This window comes from Mirounga angustirostris, unplaced genomic scaffold (genome assembly GCF_029215605.1).
Source record: "Mirounga angustirostris isolate CCGP_5_RB_7025 unplaced genomic scaffold, mMirAng1.0.hap1 SCAF_1, whole genome shotgun sequence".
Lineage (NCBI taxonomy): Eukaryota > Metazoa > Chordata > Mammalia > Carnivora > Phocidae > Mirounga > Mirounga angustirostris.
In genome coordinates, this window is record NW_026991709.1 from 110,282,105 (window position 1) to 110,304,977 (window position 22,873).

Below are 22,873 nucleotides of genomic sequence, written 5' to 3' on the forward strand. Positions count from 1 at the left end.
CTTACTGGATGCCCTTACAAAGATAGTCCTTCATATCATAACTGGGTACCATGTGGCTACTCAGGGCTCACAGCAACATACAATACCTTAAATCATCACAGCTACAATTATTTTTTGGTTGTTTCAACCATTTTAAAAGGTCTACACAGCCGAAACTGTAAATAAGATAAAGTCTTGCACTGTGTCAAAGTGTCTATGTAGTACCCACACCATATGCAGCAAAATGAATGAATAAAAGAACAGTGGATGCCATCAAAAACGTAACTATGATATTCATGCAGCAGCATATTATGATCACTGTTTAACAGATATTTCCATGTATTTATTCAACACCAATATTCCCTTTTCCCTAAAACATTCTAAATTCATGCTGCAATCATATACTCTAACAATCGAAATTTCTCAAGTGGTAGGCTTATTAGGTTGAACTATATGAAAATGTCATTTTGACCTATAAAAATAGTATTTCCATGCGGTTCAACCTAATACATCAGCAACAAGGAAGAAGAAACTTTACAGCTCTTTGAAAGAGTATTCACCCCAAATTAAATACAGTGCCATTCAATCCTGAAATCTATAAACTGTCTCAAAGCTCGTCTTACAGACTCATCAATTTCAGTTCAAAATACTAAGGGGAAACTGGTAAAAATGAGGAAGAGGCTTAGAGCAGGAATCTGGTAACAAGGCTCTCGGTCCCACTAAGGCATGAACAGAAACCCCAAGGAGTGGCCTGTCACAGCCCCACCATGAAATTAGATGTCACAAACTGTAACCCACAGACAAGCTTTATTTGGTCTGCCCAGTGGGTTAACAAAATTAACCCATAATTTAAATTTCATGTAATTTTATATAAAAACCCATTTTTCTTATAAATCAAATAGTCTAGTAGTAACTGACGCACACACTTGTGTGGCAACAATCCAGAGCCTAAGAGTGGGGCAGCACCCCCCAGACCATGCAGTCCCCAGTCCTGCTGATTACCCCCCTGACGCTCCAGCTGTTAGCTGTGTTTTATTGGCCTACTGTTACTGTTGATGATTTCGTCTTAGACCTGGCTCACTCTTCTCACTGACATGACCTATGGGGCTATATTTGAATTTGTAACCCTCCACTTTAGTCTCCTTACTTCAGAGTGAGCTGTTCAGAAACATCAGAGGACCAGTGTTTGATCAGCCTTCCTCCTGGTCTTTGGCCATGTCTTACATGAGATCAGCTGCCAGTTCCTATTCTCTCGGCCCTCCCTGGGTTGTACTCTTTTACTTCAGATGGCAAAAGAAGATACGCATGAAGATAAAAATGGCAAGATTTCCACTAAGATCAGATTAGGTCACAGAAGGTCACATTCCAGGAGAGCCTAACATTAAAGCAAATTTTTCCTGAGCTTCACACAAATTTTTCCTGAGTGTTTTCAAGTACTCTGCTGGACTCTGGAGATAGGATTCAGAGACGCTCAGGCATTCAGGCAAACAAGGAAAATGCAATGCGGCTAGAGATATGAACAGCCAGGCAGATACTAGAGACTGAGGAGCACTGACACAGTATAGGGGGAAACCTGGAAGGCTCTGAGAAGAGGTGGCAGATGAGTGAGGCTTGAAAGCCTGCCCAGTGGACGAGGGAGAGACAGACAGGGAAGGTCTGGTGCAGGAGTGTGGGAGCTGCAAAGTGGGCAGGTAGACAAGATCAGGTCACCAGGGTACCTAGAGAGGGGCTCGAAAGGTGTTCTATACAAGACAGAAAGCTAGTGAGGGCTATAACAGAAGGAAATATGACAGGCAGAGGAAAAAGAAAACACATGTGACAAATATTATAATAATAGAGATAGATTACTTACTTCTCCTAGTTGAGCAACTTATCATCTTTATACATCAACCCAGAATTATTTTGATTCAAATATTCCCACTAGTTTGAGAATCACTGTTCTAAAAATATGGTAATTAATGTGAGTGAGATTGATAGTAGGAATCACTTTAAAGAAAATGTTACATGTGTGTGAATGCATGTGTGCATATGTGTGTGTTTTCACACACACACACATGAAATTAATTATATGTAATGCCAGATCCTTTTATTATGTATGTATGGGGAGTGGGCAATTTATTCCTTGTTTTTACAAGAGGACAAAATAAGAAACAGGGTTTGATGCTGATAAAAATGTGAAATATCCACTAGTACTGAAGACCTCATTAAAGAGTTTTTAAATTACAAATGAAGGTAAGGAAGGAAACTAAAGGAGGACATGTCTTTTAGGAATCGGTCTTATTCTATTAATTTAAACAACATTACTGTTTGATTAAACTGTGATCTGAAGACTTACGATAGCTAACCTGACACCCATTCTACTGATAGGGATTCTACTGAGAACACCTATCCCTTATCCACAGCTAGAAAACCATAATGATGACCTATTAGAAAGGTGACGATCACCTCCACTACCATCACCAGGAAGAATAACGTGAACTCTTAAGTATAATGCTTAAGCTATGGAATGACTTTTCTGAAACAAGGAATAGCATCTTCCTAAGCTTGTGAAAAACATTCTTCCTTTCTTCAGGATGGTAATCAAACTAAACACTTGACCTGGGATCGTAAATTCTGAGAATTTTTTTTTAAGGAACCAGAAGTTATTTGAAATATATTTGGCTCCACATATTCATTTAAAACCATTACTCTGGTTATTGAAACTACAGCCTGTAACCTCTCTAACCAGCCTCCAATATATCAATAATGCAGAATCCAACCTTTGCCTAAACAGAAAATAAAAATATACAACTTCAACTCCCTAAACTGTAAAATTTAACCGTATGGGGGCGCCTGGGTGGCTCAGATGGTTAAACGTCTGCCTTCGGCTCAGGTCATGATCCCAGGGTCCTGGGATCGAGTCCCACATCAGGCTCCCTGCTCCTTGGGAGCCTGCTTCTCCCTCTGCCTCTCTCTCTCTCTCTCTGTCTCTCATGAATAAATAAATAAAATCTTAAAAAAAAAAAATTTAACCATATGACTAATAAAAATTGTATTATTGGGCAGAAAAAAACCTATTTGCCATGAGTTACACCCTTATATTATTGTAGTACTTACAATATAAAATTGACATTATAAATATTATCTCATGACTTCTCAAAGCACCTTTGGAAGCTAGGCCAGGCATTTATTACTTTCCTCGTTTCAAAGATGTGCAAAGCAAGTTCAAGTTCTGAGAGGTACAATGTTTTGTCCAGGGTCACAGAATTAAATACTGAGTCAAAAACTTAATACCTGCCCACTCAATTGAGGTCTAAGACACTGGCCAGGCTATTTCTGAGCTTCCACTAATCAAGCCAAGGGGCAGAGCAGAGAAGCTCTGGGGTCACAACAATTGAAGCTCATTTCCTGGCTTTGCCTCTTGCTGTGGGTGATGTTGGGCAAGTTGTTCAATCTCGCTAATAAGGTTCCTCTCCTGTACAAAGGGAATAACCGGGTTTGGGGTTAAGGTTATGAAGAAGCATTAGACACAAGCCTTGCCTTCATGGAGTTTACAACCCACTTTCCATCACTCCCAAATATTTATAAAACAAGTGGTCAGAGGTCAACCCCCCCTAAAAAATATGTTAAATCTCAATGTGAACCAAAATATACATAATTTTAGGCTATACATATCAAGTGCAACTTTGAAAAGAGAACTTTAGAGTAGTACCTGAACAACCTGAATGAACGACTGTGTGCTTTGCATTCCAATACCTTTGGGATGTGACTCCAAGCACGCATTAATGAAGTGCCCTATGACGACAGTGACCTAATTTTATTTAAAAAAACAAGTAAATTGTATCCAGTGAGATAACTTGTTTCTTTCCCAAGGCCTCCAGGAAAGCTGTTAACAGTGTTGGAAAACTCTCACTCATTCCCTCCCTCCTTCCCTCCCCACCCCCAAGTTTAAATTGGGAAAGATTCTTGGGTTAGAGGCAATTCCATATGTAAGAGAGGCTGTACCTTTCATCAGAAACTTCATATTAGATGTTTTTGTGAGCATTACATCTTTACCACTGAAATTTAAGGATACTGCAGCAGTATTCCCATTATGAGCTACTGGCTTAGCTAGAAAACTTAGTAGAAAAGTTTTCTTTTCTCTAAGATCTGAAATTCTCACAATTTTGGATATGAGCCTCTAAAAAACAACCGGAAAGTGGAAGACAGAGACAATGGCTGCCACCAAATAATCACTCCACAAATTGATGAATAGCTGCAACCAGGGAGCCGGCACTTAAGTGGCATTCATCTTGCAGATCTTGATGAGAAGGGCAATAAGGAGACCCTGTGCAGCCAGTGAGAATGAAGGCAGAGCTGTGTCCCAGTGGGTACATCTGCTGCGGTGGGTTTCCCCCAGTTAGGCACAAGGGGCTTGCCAAGCATGCTGAGGTCGAACACAGTGAATTCTAAGAACAAGACTATGTGGTAGCAGTTCAGCAGTCCTGGATACTGATCCTTCCCCAGGCCTCCCGTTACACTTCGAGGGAGACAGCAGAGGGCTGGACATCCAGCGCACCTGAGTGCGAGCCTCTACTCTACCATTTATAACCTTTCTTCCTTGGGACCCAGAATCTCAGTTCTCTCACCGACAAAAGCAGTTTAAGAATAAGTAGTAAGGTTTTTGCTTAAAGACCCCAGCCCAGGGCTCAGCACAGAGAAAAGCTCAACTGTGACAATAACTCTCAGGTGTGAGCTAACTAAGATCTCCCACCACTATTTTTCTGGGTTGCCAAGAGGTAAAAGGAAAATCATTTGGAGAGAATGCTATGGCTTTAGAGACTATGGTCTCTAAAGCAAGAAAATTCAGGACTCAGTAGGGAGGGGGCAGAGGAAGAAGAAGAAAAATGTATTTTATAATTTAAACAGAACATCTGATGATCCATATAGTTCAAATGTAGCCCCATAAGATTAAATGATAAATGGACCAAAGGTTACAAAATTAAGTATCTGCAGGATCAGACAGGTAATACTCCCAAGTGAGGAGGCCCAGGGATGTCAACAGAGAATGCTGTGAGCCGATACACCGGAGTGCACTTCCCATAAGAGGCAGCTAATATGGCTGGACTGTTCACTCTCGCTGTTTGCAGATCTCATTTTTCAGGACAGGATCCCAATCTAGGTTATGTGAAATTTCCTGATGTTTTCAACATTGTTGAGGCCAAACAAAATGAGATCTCTAGTTTAGAAGATTAGCAGCTCCTTCACCAGCTGGACAAGGGAAAACAACCCTACCCCTACCGGCCCCCCACTTCCTTCCCTCCAAAAGTAAGCTCCAGAATCATTCTTCAATTTTCTTCCCGGACAGTATAATAGAACTGCAGCTTCAGTTTCAATCAGATCTGAGCTGAACGCTGACTCTACCCATTACTCGCCATGTGAGTCAGGGCAAGTTAATTATGTGTCTCTGAACCTCGGATCTTCCCACCTGGGGAAAGAAAAGGGAATAAAGCACCTAGGTCATAGAACTGCTCTGAAGACTGTATGAGACATTAAGCAACTAGTCCGAAGTCTAAGATAAAGGAGACACTCAGAACACCTTAGTCCTTTGCCATCACCTGCACTTAAAAAGCCAGCTTACAACCAACAACAGTTAACAAAAAAGTCAAAGGAGGATCTCAATGGATGGCTGAAAAAAAAAAGAAGAAGAAAAAAAAAAAAAACAGGTTTCTAAGCATCGATACCATCTAACCTCAGGAATGGCTGTGAAGCTTGGGCCTACTACAGACATCACATTCTTGAGTGGTTTCATCAGCTCTCAGCTGGGGGAGCAGGAGGTGGTACAACAGGATTCCCGCCCATGAATAAGGTCCTGGAAGCAAGCCATTACTACCGCTGAAGCAACCCTCATTGCAACACCCTGCAGGCGCTGGGACATGCACAGGATGCTCTGAAGTCAACCACACGGGGAGCCCTGCAGCTTAAGTGCAGAAGGCAGGCAGATGAGGCTCAGAGATAACTGAAAGAAAGGGCAAGCTCTTAGAGCAAAAAGATTAGTCAAATGGCTCCTCAGAGGGCGGCTGAGACCACAAACCACATAACAGTATCAGCATCAACAAGGTGGCAAGAACTTGGTTCGCCTTGTGTCCAACCTATTACTCACCAAACGGATTCCATCGTGTCCCTATGACACAATAACAAGACGGCCCCTACCCTGTGCAGCTATGCAAGCTGCCTCATAAATAGTCTCATTCTAACCTTGCAGCCAGCCTTTAAGGGACGGATCATCATATTCATTTATACATGAGGAAATGGAGGGTCAGAAACCTGGAAGGTAAGAGGGCTGGGGTTGAAACCTAGCACTCCAACGCACTGCTGTCATACTTGGCTAGGAGTAAGGGCAAGGGTTTGTTTTTTTGTTTTTGTTTTTTTCTTTAAGCCAAGCAAGGAAATATCATTGTAAAAGCCACGCATTAAATGAGAAGCTTAACAAAATCTTCCATCAGTCCTGTACCTCTCTGCCTCCCACCCTTTCTCTCCTTCCCATCACAGGCACGCTTTCTTTGAAATCCTTCCCTCACTTCCTCACCTCACAAACATTACTCAATCCTCTGTCAATAGGCCTCTGCTTTTGCCCTACGCCACCCCCCACCCCGACACATACACACAGACACACACACACACAGACACACACACACACAATACCACACGTGCAGCCCTGGCAAAGATGAACAGTGACCTCATTATTAACTGAATCCTATCCAATGGCAATTTGCTGTCCTGTATCACTTGATTTCCCTGCAGGATAAAATGAGTCTTAGCTTCTCATTTCTTAAACTCTCTTCTCGGTTCACATGACATTACTCTCTTCTAATAATTGCCCAACTCTGGCCACTCCTTTGGGCACTTCCCCTTCCCTAAGATTGCTCCTTAAAAGCATCTACATCAGCCCTGTCCCAATCTCGCTCTACTGGATAGGTTCATCCTGGGCAATCTCATTCCATTCCCATAGCTTTTTCTGTAACTGATCCTCTGTTGACCTTAAATGTGTATCAGCAGCCAGAAGTACTTCTCTGGGCTCCAGCCCTGTACCTTCAATTACCTAGTAGACATCACATGAATAATATACATGAGCATCCTGAAATCAACAAATCGAAAACTGAACTCCACTGATCCCTTTATGTGATCCTCCTCTCATTTTGCCCTAACATCCCAAATACCTGGGAGGCCAACACCCCCTTCTCTCTTTTCAGCAACATCAGCAGCCCCTAATTCATCAACATACCTCAAATTTGTCATCTCTCTCCATCACTCAATATCATCATCCTCCTCAGACTACCGCAGCTTCTTTGGCCACACTCAGCATTTGCACATGCTCCTTTCCCATCGGACCTTCAGCAAACCTGCCACAATACCAGTATCACCGCAGCCACAGAACCTCCCTGATTCCCACTTCCCCTCATCAGGGTACACCTCTCTATTTCCATAGTATCCCAAACCTCTCATTTGTACTTAGTGGTCTCTTTACTTCTAGATCCTCAACTAGACGCTCAACTCCTTAAGGGCAGACGCATATGTACTTTGCGTTTCACTACCTCCTATAACAGAAGACAGGCAATGTGCTGTTATGTACCTTGTTATGTACCTCTCCTGGTCTTGAAAACCCATCTATTGTGCTGTTGAGTTGCTAGCCTATTTGTATTCCTTTTCCTTTCTGTGCACTCTTTTGCCCTTTTTAACTTCACTGAGATATAATTTATATACCATAACTTTTATCCATTTTGAACATACAATTCAATAATTTTTAAGAAAAAATTTATAGTTTTGCAACCACCACCACAATCCAGTTTTCATCACCCACCAATAAGACCCATCATATCCTCACACTTAATCTCAACTCCCACCCTCAGAGCTCAGGCAAACCCTACCTAATCTTTCCACCTCTATAGAGTTGCCTTCTCTGAACATTTCATCTAAATGTTACATAGTCTTTCATATCTGGCTTCTTTCCCCTGCAAAATGTTTGAGATTTGTCCATATTATAGCTGCATTTCATTCCTTTTTATTACAAAGTAGTATTACACTGTATGACTATACCACATTGTTTATCTATTCATCGATTGATATTTAGGTTGATTCAACTTTTAGCTCTTATGAATAATGCCACTAAAATATTTGCATACAAGTCTTTGCATGGGCATATGTTTTCATTTCTCTTAGGTAGATACGTGTGAGTGGATACCAGACTGTTTTCAAAGTGGCCATATCAGTTTAAATTCCCACCACCAATGTATAATAGTTTCTGTTTTTCCACAACCTTAGCAACACTTGATATTCTCTTTTCCCTTTACAGCCATTCTGGTAGGTAGGAAATAGCATCCCATTGTGGGTTTTTAAATACCCCTAATGACTAATGATGCTGAACACCTTTTCATGTGCTCTTGGTGAAATGTCTATACAAATCTTTAGATCATTTATTTTCTAATTGGGTTGTTTTCTTATTAGGAAGTTGTAAAAGTTCTTTGCTTATTCTGAATACAAATCCTTTATCAGAAAGGTGATATTTAAATCTTTTTCCCAAGTCTCTTTTCTGGGTCCTCCTTAACAGCGGTCTCTCTTGCTGCTGCTTGTGGCTCACCCACTTCTAGACACTGCTCCTCTTCCAGTGGGGGTAAGCCATCCTGGAATTCTTGTTATTGAGTAAGGTATAATACGTGAAGCCAAGAGGAAGAAAACCAAGGTAACTTGGGAAGAGAGAAATGTAAAAATCAAGATGTGCTTGTCAGGCAAACTTCAGGAAATGTTCCCGTAAGAAGCTCGATTCAAGAAAAAAAAAAGGTTTACTGAATCCAAGGATCATTATTATGAAGATTAGAAAACGAACTGCTTCAATCATTCTTCCTGGTAAACTTTAATAAGTAAAAACAAAGTAGAGTTTCACCTCCTTGCCTTACTCTAAAAATCCTTCAACACTGGCACCCAAAAAGGAAAGACTCTTTAAGAGCCCTAATCATTGTCTATGCTCTATTAACCAAAAAAATACTTTTTAGCACGGGATAAGTACTACACACTATAGTGATTCGACATAAGGCATGGATACAGTACCTAAATTCTCAAAGAGAGGATTTAGGCAGGGAAAGGAATCTTTACTAAAAATTTTCAAGCCATTTTTATCCATCTACTACCAAATCTAGCATCTAAACATCATGTGATACTAGGGAACAGAAAAGAAGGGCAAAGTAAAAGATAAAGAAACAAGTGCCTCTCCATTTGCTGCCAAATTCTTCAATATACTTCTGCCTGCAAAGTGCTCTTTCCCTGTTGACTCAGCCAATGTAACTGCTTACACCAGCCAGAAATCTGCATTGTACTTGAAGGAGATGAGGTTACTTGGGGTCTCTCTGCAGCTGTACAGTTTATGAGCAACATCAGTAAAGAGACATTAGAGTCTCACATGGTTTCGTAAGCAATAGTGTGACTTCCCCTATAGCAAACCATTCATTCCATAAAACCATTTGACTTTAGCAGCACACTTGCCAAAACAGTTCTCAAGATTTCTTCTTTTATCAACACCTCAGAGAAGCCAGAAAACACAGAATAGACAGGGTTGCTTGAAGGAGAAGTGGGGGAAATGTTTTACAGCATTCAATGATACATGCACATATGATCTCAGTTAATCTTTATAAAAATGTGTGGAATCTGAAGCTTGGAAAGGTTCAGGAATTTAGCCAAAATCACACGCCCATCACTCAAACCCAATTAAATTACTCATTCCTAATCACACTTTGAGATTGGATGGAATGCAGTTTTCACAGAGAAATACAGGGACTTACAAGACAAACATTCAAATGATATTAAATTCTTAAGGGAAATCTATGCTTGAGGAAAACATAGAAGCTGGCTCACATAAATTAGAGTCCTAACAGTGATCTTCTAGGTTCTTAGGGCAATTCCAGAAAGGTCAGGTGACTTGAGAGAGGTCACACAGCTGGTTAGTGTAAACCCAGAACTAGAACCCCAGAGATAATTACTTTTTTTAAAGATTTTATTTGTCAGAGAGAGAGAGACAGAGACAGAGAGAGTACAAGCAGGGGGAACAGAGAGAGAGGGAGAAGCAGGCTCCCTGCTGACCAAGGTGCTGGACGCAGAACTCGATCCCAGGACCCTGAGATCATGACCTGAGCCAAAGGCAGACGCTTAACCGACTGAGCCACCCAGGCGTCCCGAACCCCAGAGATTTTAAGAATAGGATACTAAAAGGATGTGAGCTTATAAAACATGCTTACATATATCAGTGCTAGATTTTTTTTAAAAGGCATTTTTTTAACAATTTCCAATTGCACATAAGTCCCATCACAGATGCATTTATTATATGCTCAGGTTAAAGGGGGGGGAAGGAATTCAGTAGAACCAGGGATGGGAAAATATAAGCTACCACGTCCTGAGTGCATTCCTAGACCTAGGTTCTGATAACTGTCTTTTGGACTATTTCACATAATCCTTATTACAATCTTGTAAGATGATTATTATGATTGTCATTTCAGAGATGAGGACACTGAATCACAGAGACATTAATAACTTTCCCATGGCCATACACAGGCATTCAGATAGACAGCATACACAGAAATGGCCCTTTCTCCATGGCAGGCTGAAAGAGGACACAAAAGTATGCAACTCTTCCTGTGGCACATCTGTTTGTATCCAAAGAGTATGCCTTTTCTGAACTGTGAAAGCATATACGTATATTTTTAAAGAAAAGATTGGGGCACCTGGGTGGCTCGGTCGGTTGAGCGTCTGACTTGATTTCAAATCAGGTCATGATCAAGCCTCACGTCAGGCTCAGTGGGGAGTCTGCATGAGATTCTATCTCTTCCCCTCCCTCCACCCCTCTCCCTGCCCACACTCTCTACCTAAAATAAATAAAGGGAGGGAGGGAGGGAAGGGAGGGAAGGAAGGAAGGGAGAGAGAGAGAGAGAGAGAGAGAGAGAGAGAAAGAAAGAAAGAAAGAGAGAGAGAGAGAGAGAGAAAAGAAAGAAAGAAAAGAAAAGAAAAGAAAAGAAAAGAAAAAGAAAAGAAAGATCAAATTACTGTTTACATATTCCTTCCTAATTCCCACCCCCCCCCCCCGCTTTTTTTTTGGCCCAGGACTCAAGCCAGGAATAACCTATGCCGAACCCTCCCCTCAGTCATCCCCGAGTATTTCCTGACACGTATTTTTGCTCACAGTCCATCACAACTAAAGAATGGGGCTCAACCTGACACTTGCAAAATTACCAGGTAAGCCATAGGAAAAAATGCACAGAAAAATCTTCCTTGATCAATAACTGTTATTTATACCTTATGACAACTTGGGGATTTTATCAGCTACTTAACCAATTAACATAATAAATCAGCATTTAGCCTGGCCTTTTGTTAAATATAAAACAGCAAACAGGTAGATCAGCATCACTGAGAGAAATTTAACTTGCTATTGCTTAATTCCAAGCTTTGTTTCATCTACAGACCATCTCAAAAGGAACAGGAAAGATTAAATTGACATTTGTGGAAGACTTTTATACCCAAACTAAAATACCTATTACTTTCCAGGGGTAATAGTGTAAAAACTAAGGTTCACTGAGGTTTCTCAGGAAGCCAAAGGCCACATCTTCCTCCTCTCCTGGTAACTATTTCAACAATGACCACGCAAATGTAGCTGTGCCATGGCAGTGACACCCTGTAATCTGCATGACCTGTGTGTTTCATTCCTGCCAGGCAGGCAGAGCAATGACATATTGTTGATACTTCCACATTTTGTGCCAAAGAGGGACACGCCCCAGTGAGCAATAATGCAGCTGCACCAAAAGCAAAAGGACCAAGATGCTTCACCACTCTATCATTTGTAACGTGGCTGCAATTGAGACAAATTGTAATTAATGACTTAAGTTACAGAGTGAACATCTACAAAAGTACTAGAGACTGTCCTGGAAATAATGTTTGCAGAGAATTTACCTCTTGGGAGATCTAGCAAAATGGCTACTGTTTATTTCCTTTTACAAGGTTACGAAGCGACTAAACCAGCACGGTCCAATAGGACCTTCTGCAATGACACCAATGCCCTTTATCTGCCCTGCCCAGTACAGCAGTCATATGTGGTTAATGCTATGTATGAACACAAACCCCATGCATTTCTCCAACACATCAGCACAGCAGTCCATCCCACACCCTCAACACCCGTAGTACAATACCTCTCTCACACACAGGCTGGTACCAAATGTTAATTTACTATAGAACTAGAGTTCTTAGGTCATCGCCTTTGTTGATCTAATTTAAAAGGAGTTGGTGGAGGAAGAGCAGGAGAGAAATCTTCACCCTCAATTATCACTCTGTATCAAGCTCTGAGCTAAATAATTCAGGTAATAATGTCCTAGTAAACAAGGAGTGTGTGAGAAAATAGCCTTTACACTGTAAAAACACCTTCTAATTTTTCTTAATTGAATCACCAAGCTACCTGTCATTAAAAGCCTTCCCTAACTTTGCCAAGTTGTTTGTTTTTTTTTTTTTAATTGACAGTGAAGAACAACATGATAAAACAGCCTGGGTGAAGAGAGCCGCATACGTTTAAGGGTCATTGTTCCTGAGCAGGAATACTGGCCACAGAAATGCTTCTGAGCACACCCACTAGCTTTGGAAAAAAATTGGGGCAATGACACAGGAGAGAATAATAGAAGAATATAACATAGACTTGATTCTTTAAAAAATCAATTAGAGAAAATTCTCTATATGAAGTTTGGAGCCTTCCAGAGCAACTTACAGATGGTTCTTCCTGCTTACAAAGAACTTTTTCCCTCTCTTCTACCATATTATTTCATAAAATAACCCATAACAAGTTTAACCACTAATTTGCTTAAGCTGCATTATAAATGTGGAATTTGTGAATGAAGAAATAACCAAGCCCAGGCTTATCATACTAAATTAAAAAGTCCTGTATTCCAAAATGTTAATCCTATACATAAACTAAGGAAGCAAATACTATGAGGTGACATAATCAACAAGCTGAACACCAGATTCACAAAACCACAGTAACCACTGTGGAATAAGGCCACTCATGCTTGATACTTGCCATTTATGAGACAGAGTATTCGTGAAGTATAATTTTTGACATTCTGATTTAAGACTCCATCTATAATAATCATAATTGATCAGTAAATCATCATTTAATAAGAGTGCTTCTTCATACAATTCAAACTTTAAAATATAATGACACACTGAGCAGACACACAATCCTTAACCAACCCTGGGAAGTATGGGTCTTTCCATTCCACAGTGGATATGCACAGTAGATCCAGTGAGGCAACACTAGGGTTGAAATACTCCATGGCGAGTTTGCGAACCATTCTATTTCTATTTATAATGGTTTTGAAAACCATTCGTAATTGTTGTAAAGCACAGCCATCGTATCAGGATATGATGTGGCTGCCCCTTTTCAGTCTGTGTCCCTTGGCTGGACCACTTATCCTGATTAAAACTTACTTGTCCTCTCTCCATTTCCCACAGGGTTCTATTCTGGGTTAGATGAAAGTGTCTGCTAATAGTTTAATTGAAGAAATTAATTTAAGTACTTTCTTAACCCAGGTAAAACTGCACATCTTAGAAAGCTTCTAATAACATAGAGGCTGATGGGGATCTTGTGGGGCAGAAGCAGCCAATTTTCCAACACTTCATTAAGTTAAAATAGGCTTAAATGATACTGTTCAAGACAATATTGGAAACTGGCAAGGATAATATAGACGGCAGCTGAATCAGGCATTTAAAACTTACAAAGCTTAATAATACTATGGGTCTCATCCTAACAGGCTAGTCCAGGTATAAATTACTAGCCTGTGTAAGATATTTCAGCCAGGAAAACCAGTTTTTAAAAAACACTTGTAGCAGGGAATAAAAGGGAAAGAATTAGAAAGAGTACAAGGTTACTCGGGAAGAGCCTACACTTAAATTTTAGGCAGCAATTTAAGAACCTGTTTTTGGATTATAATCATCAAAGTATCTTCCCTGTTTCATTTCTTCAAAGAAGGCAACCAAAATATATAATACAGTGCCTGTTATATAGGGAAATGAGGGCAAAATTAATATTGTTACCTCTAAAACAGTATTGTTACAAAACGTAACTGTCATTATAGTAAACATGATTAATTAGTGAGAAGTAAAAATTCAGTAATGACCTTCTTTCTAAACTTCTATCCCAAAAAGTTCATTTGAAAATAGTGTTAGTCCAGGTTTAAAAGAAAAAAAAAAAAAGGCAGGTGACAAAATATAACTGGATGGCCAAGAGATTTATTATTGGGGGATAGGCTTGCAAGGGATTGCAGACTGAAATGCAAGTCCTACCCCTATGCAAGAGAGGGGAGCAAGGAGGTTGAGTAGGAAGGTTCACACTACAGCACAGCATGAAGGAAGTTTTCACCAGACTGACAAGTCTTCCGGCCAAAGTCCTTTGTCAGAGGAAACTCTTCTGTACCTGGAAAAGTCTTGTCTTAGTATCCTTCCTGTGCTCAGTTACTGACTTGGAGCAGCCGGTGGGAAGCGTCCATCAGCAAGAGAATGGTGGTGGACTCAGCCCTAAGCTACAGCTATCCGTCGATCTCACTCCCCTCAGTAGGAGATGCGCAAGACCCATTCGCATGGTTGCCACATAAACACAAAATTCCAAAAAAAAAAAAAAAAAAAGAAAGTAAAAGGTTTAAAATTTTATCTAAGTGCAATAGGTATAAATAATGTAGCCTTGTAAATAAAAATAGGCATCAACCTAGAACTATATTAGACAAGTCATCCTCCATTATAATAAACTTATCTATTAACAACTACCTATTCTTATTTCTATTCCTAACAATGGTCCCTAAAGGCTCTTACATTTTGCCGTGGGCAAAAACCTCAAAATCACCCAGGAGTTTTACTCTTTCTCAATTACTGATGATTAAACAGCTTAAAACTGAGAGAGATTTTAAAAAGATATTTCAGAGAGTGTGCCAAAGACAACCCTAGCCAGTGCTAGCCCTTTTATTTTCATTATAGGAAAATCCAATTCTCTGCCCCCAGATTTTACTGTTTCTATTTGTAATGATATCAAACACTAAATTAAAAATCAGGGTAATTGTCATTGGTATATTAATCTTCATTTTCAAAAGACTGGCATAAAGAACCAGAAATACCACATTTTACACTCAAGGTACCTCGGTGTGTATCTGTCTGGGGGAAGGGGATGAGATGAGGACTTGGGAGAGAGGCCACCAATACTTTGGCCACTCAAAACATTAAAAATGCACTACAGTAACTATCTAAATTGCTAAGACATTTTTTAATTTGCCCAAAACAGCAGTCGCCTATTAAGGGAGACTAGCAGTCTGTGCGGCACACATGTGAAGCTCTGACATGATGTCTCCCCACTTCTCCTACAGATAATGAGCTGCCCAGCCAAGGGAGTCACGCTCCAAGTAACTGGAGCTATGGACCCGGGAAGAACACAACTGTTAACAACGAATTTGACACTATCGTCTTGCCTGTGCTTTACCTCGTTATATTTGTGGCAAGCATCTTGCTGAATGGTCTAGCCGTGTGGATCTTCTTCCACATTAGGAATAAAACCAGCTTCATATTTTATCTCAAAAACATAGTGGTTGCTGACCTCATAATGACGCTAACATTTCCATTTCGAATAGTGCATGATGCAGGATTTGGACCCTGGTACTTCAAGTTTATCCTCTGCAGATACACTTCAGTTTTATTTTATGCAAACATGTATACTTCCATCATATTTCTTGGACTCATAAGCATCGATCGCTATCTGAAGGTGGTAAAGCCATTTGGGGACTCTCGCATGTACAGCATAACTTTCACGAAGGTCTTATCTATTTGTGTTTGGGTGATCATGGCTGTTCTGTCCTTGCCAAACATCATTCTAACAAATGGCCAACTAACCAGGGAAAATATTCATGACTGCATGAAACTTAAAAGTCCCTTGGGAGTCAAATGGCACGAAGCCGTCATTTACATCAACAGCTGCTTGTTCGTGGCTGTGCTGGTGATCCTGATTGGATGTTACATAGCCATATCCAGGTACATCCATAAATCCAGCAGGCAATTTATAAGCCAGTCAAGCCGAAAGCGGAAACATAACCAGAGCATACGGGTGGTTGTGGCAGTGTTCTTCACCTGCTTTCTACCCTATCACTTGTGCAGAATTCCTTTCACTTTCAGTCACTTAGACAGACATTTAGATGAATCTGCACACAAAATTCTGTATTACTGCAAAGAAATGACACTTTTCTTATCTGCGTGCAATGTGTGCCTGGATCCAATAATTTACTTTTTCATGTGTAGGTCATTCTCAAGAAGGCTATTCAAGAAATCAAATATCAGAACCAGGAGCGAAAGCATCAGGTCACTGCAAAGTGTCAGAAGATCGGAAGTCCGCATATATTATGATTACACAGATGTGTAGGAGTTAGAGGCCACGAAGCCTCCTAATTTGTTTAAGTCAAAGTGTACAGAATGTAAATAAATGTTTCTTTTGATTATCCTCGCATCAGCCTATCAAAATATGGGTAAAAGAGAACAAAAATGGTATGAAAGTTGGGGATAATTTGGAACTAAGAGAAACAACATGAAGGCATGCCCCAAAAGTGAGGTAAGAGAGAGGTGGAGTGTAGCCGAGTGGCAGGGTCATGACTCGGGTGTCGGGCGCAGACTGCAGAGGCAGAGAACACCAGGGCGACCCCAGCTCACTGCAGCCATCTGCCAGGAAATGCTGCTTTGGAGTCACGTTGGAGAGAAGAGAAAGGAGAGAGAAACTAACCATGTAGCTATAAGGTTTAAGATGTGGGCTCATTTATTTCTGATATAACTGGGTACATATTAATTACTAGGCCTTCTGTCATTCCATCTGTGAATATGTACGACCTTTAACCATCATCCCTTCACTGTATTTACCAACGTCTACACACATTAGAAAAGATTCGTAGTGTGCGGTACGAGGTGGCAGGAAGAAGATTCGACTGTATTTTTTGAGAATGTGTTTCAAAGATTAAATTCAATTAACTGATTTTAAAAACCCAGGCTATTTCAGAGAGGAAAAGTGTGACTATTAGGACAAGTGGATCTTGGATAATACACTATGTTTGCCATTATTATATCGCTATGCTGCTAAATCCTCATGATGCAAGGGTAGAGAAGAGAACATGGAGGCTTAGTTAATAATCAAATATATGTTGCTTGTCAAAAACTCATTTAATAGTCTTTATTTTAGAAAACCTGGGGTGTCTGGGTGGCTCAGTTGATTAAGCTCAGGTCTTGGTCTCAGCATTGTGAGTTCAAGCCCCATGTTGGACTCCACGCTGGGTGTGGAGCCTATTTAAAGAAATTAAAAGGAACAGAAAAACTATTAGCAAAATAGTCTTTCCTTTAAGCTTTATCTACCTTTAATAGTGTTCTCATTAGTTTAAAAATATTACCTTAAGTTGGAAGGATAGAGTGCGAAAGATTAAGTCAAAAAAGCACAAGGGTAATGTTTTAAATCTTAGAAGATTTTCTTCTTCAAGATAAACCCTTGAGCTTTCATTCTTTTCAAATGCATCCGCTGCTTGAGTACTAGGTGCCTGATTTGTTCCTCACACTGTGTTAGGAGCTGGGCAAGCATTAAAGCAGGAGAACCGAAGGCATGTTTGCCAATCGGCCAACAAAAAGAGGATAGCGTGGTTACTAGAGACAAAGCACACACATGCATAACACAGTGCAATACTTTATTAAACTCTTGTAAACTATCTGCATAATTCTAAAAGCTAAACTGAACAGAAATAAGGGCACGAGAATAACGTAGCCCGACAATGACTACCATCATATAGTACATGAACAGAATTTGGGCACTCCTAAATTCCTAGTAGGTGAGTCCGGTTTGGCAGAGGGATTGGTAGCAAAGTGGTTAAAAGAATGATCTGAGGACCTCTACCGAAATTTCCATCTCTCCATTAAGATTCCAATTCCATAAATTCCAGGGGCACTCTAGTACATGAATTAATACACACCTCATTTGGTCACTTGCATTGCCAAACCCCCATTGTGTACCACTATCTAGATTAAGATTAACTATGTTTTAGATGAGCTAATGTGAAAAGGCACTTTGAAAGGTTAATTCCTTCCTCAATTCTCCCCATGATGCCCAAGATGAGTTACAGCTACACTATATAAAAAGAAGAACCAACAGTGTGGCTGGGAAAATATTCTCAGAATAATATGTCTTATCCTCTCCATTCCCTATTTCTCTCTACTATGTCACAGCTCCCAGTCAAAAATCTCAAAATGATACTACCCACTTCACTGTGTAGGTATGTGCTGTTAAATGCATAGTCACCATAGGACCCTCCAATAAACTAAGAACGTAGCATCTTTAATAGCATCAAACGGCTCCACTTAGCACTCCAGAATTAACAAACACTTCTCCGCCTTAGACCTCATTTAATCCTCTAAATTCAGGCCTCAATTCTAAGGGGACTTTAAAATATTTTCAATCCCATTTTAATGTTTCTAAAATTAGACTGATGCATAGTTAGCTAGTGGGCACATTTAATGTGATGGTGGTTTTATTCTCTAAAATGATATTAGTAACTCAATGGAACATCTTAACACACTGGATTAGGGAAATAAACTGGAAGAGAGCATTATCCCAGTTTCTTAAAAAGTCATGTTACCAAAAAAAAAGTCATGTTACAAAAAAAACATCAAAATCATGTTTGTATTTTACACCAATCCCCACATTGTAGTCACAAAAAATACTTCTGCAGGACAACCAAGAATGAATCACCTACATTAGTAAGATAAATATCTATAGGAATAATACTAAATATTGTGCGACTATCAGAAGTTAATACAAAATATGATATTAATATTGAAGAAAAACAAGAATTCTCTTTTGGCTATTTTTAAAAATTAATTGATAATCTGGGGGCACAAAATGGCTCAGTTGGTTGAGTGTCTGAACTCGAGATTTCAGTTCAGGTCATGATCTCATGGGTGGTGAGACTGAGCCCCATGCTGGGCTCCACTCTCAACGGGGAGTCTTCTTGAGATTCTCTCTCTCCCTCTGCCCTTCCCCACAATCGTATGTTCCCTCTCCTCTCTCGCTCTCTCTCTCTTGCTAATAAATTTTTAAAAATTTATTGATAATCTGAAAATAAGTTGAAATCTAAAATTTCTTACATAAGCTTTCTGGATTATATTCAGTATTTCAGGATCCTCTCATACAGCAATAAATAACATAGTTATTCTTCCTTTTATGCAGATAAACATATTCAAAGAATTTTTGAAAAGAAATTTTTCTATTTTTCCTAAAACTTAAATTCAAAGAAACTGATCTTGTAGAAAATCTTCTGGTGTGTGCTTTACTACTCTGTTATATTCATTATACCATTTACACCACTCTATTCTCATTTCCATACAGTATACCAGTATTTTGTTTCTCAATGAAAGCATCAAGGGAATAGTCACTATGAAAATCCATAAATTTATATTAAATAGCTAAGGCAAAATTGTGATTGTGCATGTGCACCCACACATGTGCCAAAAAGAACACAGCCTAAACAGAAAGAAATGTGTGATCATCATGAGGAAATCTGACCTACTAGGAAAAAATAAAAAAATGTGATATATTATGGAAAGAAAATAAGAAAACAAAGACAAAATAAAGTTTGGGGATCACTTAAATTTTATAAGACCTGCTTTTCCCCCAGACTAGACACCATTAATACAACAGCTAAGAAATTAATAAATCCTTATGAGGGACATACCATGTTAAAAAAAAAAATTGTGTGCAACAGGGTATTTAAAATAGTCTTTCAATTGAAAAGGTGCTCAACATCACTCATCATCAGGGAAATGCAAATCAAAACTACAATGAGATCACCTCACACATGTCAGAATGGCAAAAATCAAAAACACAAGAAACACCCAGTGTTGGTGAGGATGTGGAGAAAAAGGAACCCTCTTGCACTGTTGGTGGGAATACAAACTGGTGCAGCCACTGTGAAAAAGAGTACAGAGTTTCCTTAAAAAATTAAAAATAGAACTACCCTATGATCCAGGAATTGTACTACTATTTACCCAAAGAATACAAAAGACTAATTCAAAGGGATACATGCACCCTTATGTTTATTGGCATTGTTTACCATAGCCAAATTATGGGAGCAGCCCAAGTGTCCATCAATAAATGGATAAAGAAGATGTGGTACATATACATGATGAAATATTAATCAGCCATTAAAAAGAATGAAATCTTGCCATTTGAAAAAAGATGGATGGAGCTAGAGTATAATACTAAGAGAAATAAGTCAGAGAAAGACAGATACTATATGATCTCACATACGTGGAATTTAAGAAACAAAACAAATGAGCAAAGAGAAAATAGAGAGAGCTAAACCAAAAAACAGACAACTCTAGAGAACAAACAGAGGGCTACCAGAGGGAAGGGAGGGTGGGGGGCAATTGCGGAGGAAATAAGGAATGGGGATTAAAGAGTACACTTTATCATGATGAAAAGTAAAATAATATTTCAATATCCTGAAGTGAATTCTAAAAGCAAATATTTGTTAGGATCAAACATTTTCAAATTTCAGCATACTACAAGCATCTGGTAGATGCAGAATTATTTAACATACCCCCTAGCCCTCTATCACCATCTAGTGGTAAAGTTCATGAAACAGCTGAAGAAAACCTGTGTCCTATATAGAGCATGTACCTGGCTTAGCCCTTCCCTACAGTCTTCCTTCAGTCATCTTCAGTGCTATGTACACACACACACACACACACACACAGTCCTGGAGCTGCCTAGAAAAATGTACAATGGAAATGTTTGAAAAGAGTAATTAAGACCTTCAAGAAGTTATCTTACAGTTGTAAAAAGGACAAAAGCTAAACAGGCTAGGGGCGCCTGGGTGGCTCAGTCATTAAGCATCTGCCTTCGGCTCAGGTCATGATCCCAGGGTCCTGGGATTGAGCCCCGCGTCCGGCTCCCTGCTCAGCGGGAAGCCTGCTTCTCCCTCTCCCACTCCCCCTGCTTCTCCCTCTCCCACTCCCCCTGTTCCCTCTCTCGCTGTGTCTCTGTCAAATAAATAAATAAAATCTTAAAAAAAAAAAAAAAAAGCTGAACAGGCTAAAATACACAGGATTTCATGGGGAAAACATTACAAATATTGATTATTCTTTCCTAATTGACATGCAGCAAAAAAAATTTTTTTAAAGATTTTATTTATTTATTTGAGAGAGAAAGCACGAGCAGGGGGAGGGGCAGGGGGAGAGGCAGGCTCCCCGCCGAGCAGGGAGCCCAATGCAGAACTCGATCCCAGGACCCTGGGATCATGACCCAAGCTGAAGGCAGATGCTTAATGACTGAGCCACCCAGGCGCCCCTGACATGCAGCAAAATTTTTAATTAAACATAATTTATCTGTAGTTTCAAAAGTACAAAAAATCATACTAGAGTTGAAGAGGAAAAGAAACAAGTCATTGTTAAAATTTTTAATTTATTAAGAAACTCTGGGTATTCAAATGGCAACTTATGTTCTGAATGTTAAGTTTCTCTTATAAAGCATGATGAGATAAAAAATCATATGAAATGACAACAGTGGTATAACACAGCTGTTAAGAGCACAAACTCTTTTTTTCTTCTCATTTGAAAACTCAAGATATGGACTTAAATTGGAAATTCCTTTATTTCAAACAGTTTCATAGGCAAACATTCTTAACATAAGTAAAGCGGCCAATTTCTCTTTGAACAATGGAGAATACCCAGTGGTTGCAGTCTGACCAGTCTCCACAGCATCTCTCAGAAATGAGCCCCGTGTCTGATCAAATCAGCCTAACTTAACGAGTAAGGGTCCAAAATAGTCACCAGATTTCCCAGAACTTCCAGTTCTATGTCTTGGTTTAGATGTTATAAACAAGACTTTCCAACAACACTCTGGACTTGTTTACTTATACACATATGCAGACAAACACATAGCACGTGTAACTAGAGCTAACAGACTTAGTATAATGAATTTGACTCAGGCCCTTAACCTGTGATGGTTTTCCAAAACCACATTCAGTGCTTAAGATTGTTACTACTAGCCTAAACCAAAAGATATTCAATAACATTGAAAGCACCTGTCAATTACCAACAATAAATACCTCTAAGTGTTTTTCAAAAAGCCTAAACCATATCATATGTGTCTTTAAATTTTTACATGTTGTTTTATGCAGTCAGAGAAATACCACCATTAAACACAATGGAAGAATGAATAAATATAAGGAAAGGTTTATCAGGCTGAACATTTACATTATATAAATTTGAAATATCTAGAACAGAGCTTCTAAACCTCATCAAACCTAATATATTGTTTCTGTGAATATGATTCAACGTATTTTTAGTACATGGACATAGAAGCCATAAGGTGATATGATCTATGTACACAGACAGTTGTAAACACACACACACAGACCTCACATTGCATGGTAGTGTGGGGCCATAAAAATAACTGTGCAAAACTGAAACTGTGCAAAGCAATTTTAACAATCAATAGGAAAAAAATCAGAATTGTTTTACAACCTTTAAAAAATGTGTCAAAACACTAAAAATGTTCTTATTGTTGGTTATAAATATATAGGGAAATGATAATACTAGTAAATTTAAAACATTGGAAATATTGATTAAAGTGTTTTATTTCTTGGTAAAAAAAAAAAACTTTTAAGAGTAGTGCTTGCCCTCTCACTATGTAATTTACAATACGGAGTAAACATCTTTGTCTATGCCTTGTCACCTTCCTTTCTAGGTGTGAATGGCTTCCAACATTTTATCCCTTGAGCTTTTAAAAGTATGAATTATAGGTAACCCCGCTTTTTTGAAAGTTTCCATTACAGCACTTCATTTTTATGAAAGA

General features: G+C 39.3%; 2 protein-coding genes across 2 annotated transcripts in view; one reads left to right on the plus strand and one right to left on the minus strand.

The window, feature by feature from the left end:
* Positions 1–22,873, minus strand: part of MED12L (mediator complex subunit 12L) — a 320,591-nt gene that overhangs the window by 113,679 nt on the left and 184,039 nt on the right. The window lies entirely within an intron of this gene.
* On the plus strand, positions 11,181–16,411 carry GPR87 (G protein-coupled receptor 87). Its single transcript, XM_045903545.1, has 2 exons — positions 11,181–11,214; positions 15,369–16,411. The coding sequence occupies exons 1-2, from the start codon at positions 11,181–11,183 to the stop codon at positions 16,409–16,411; spliced, it is 1,077 nt and encodes a 358-aa protein (XP_045759501.1).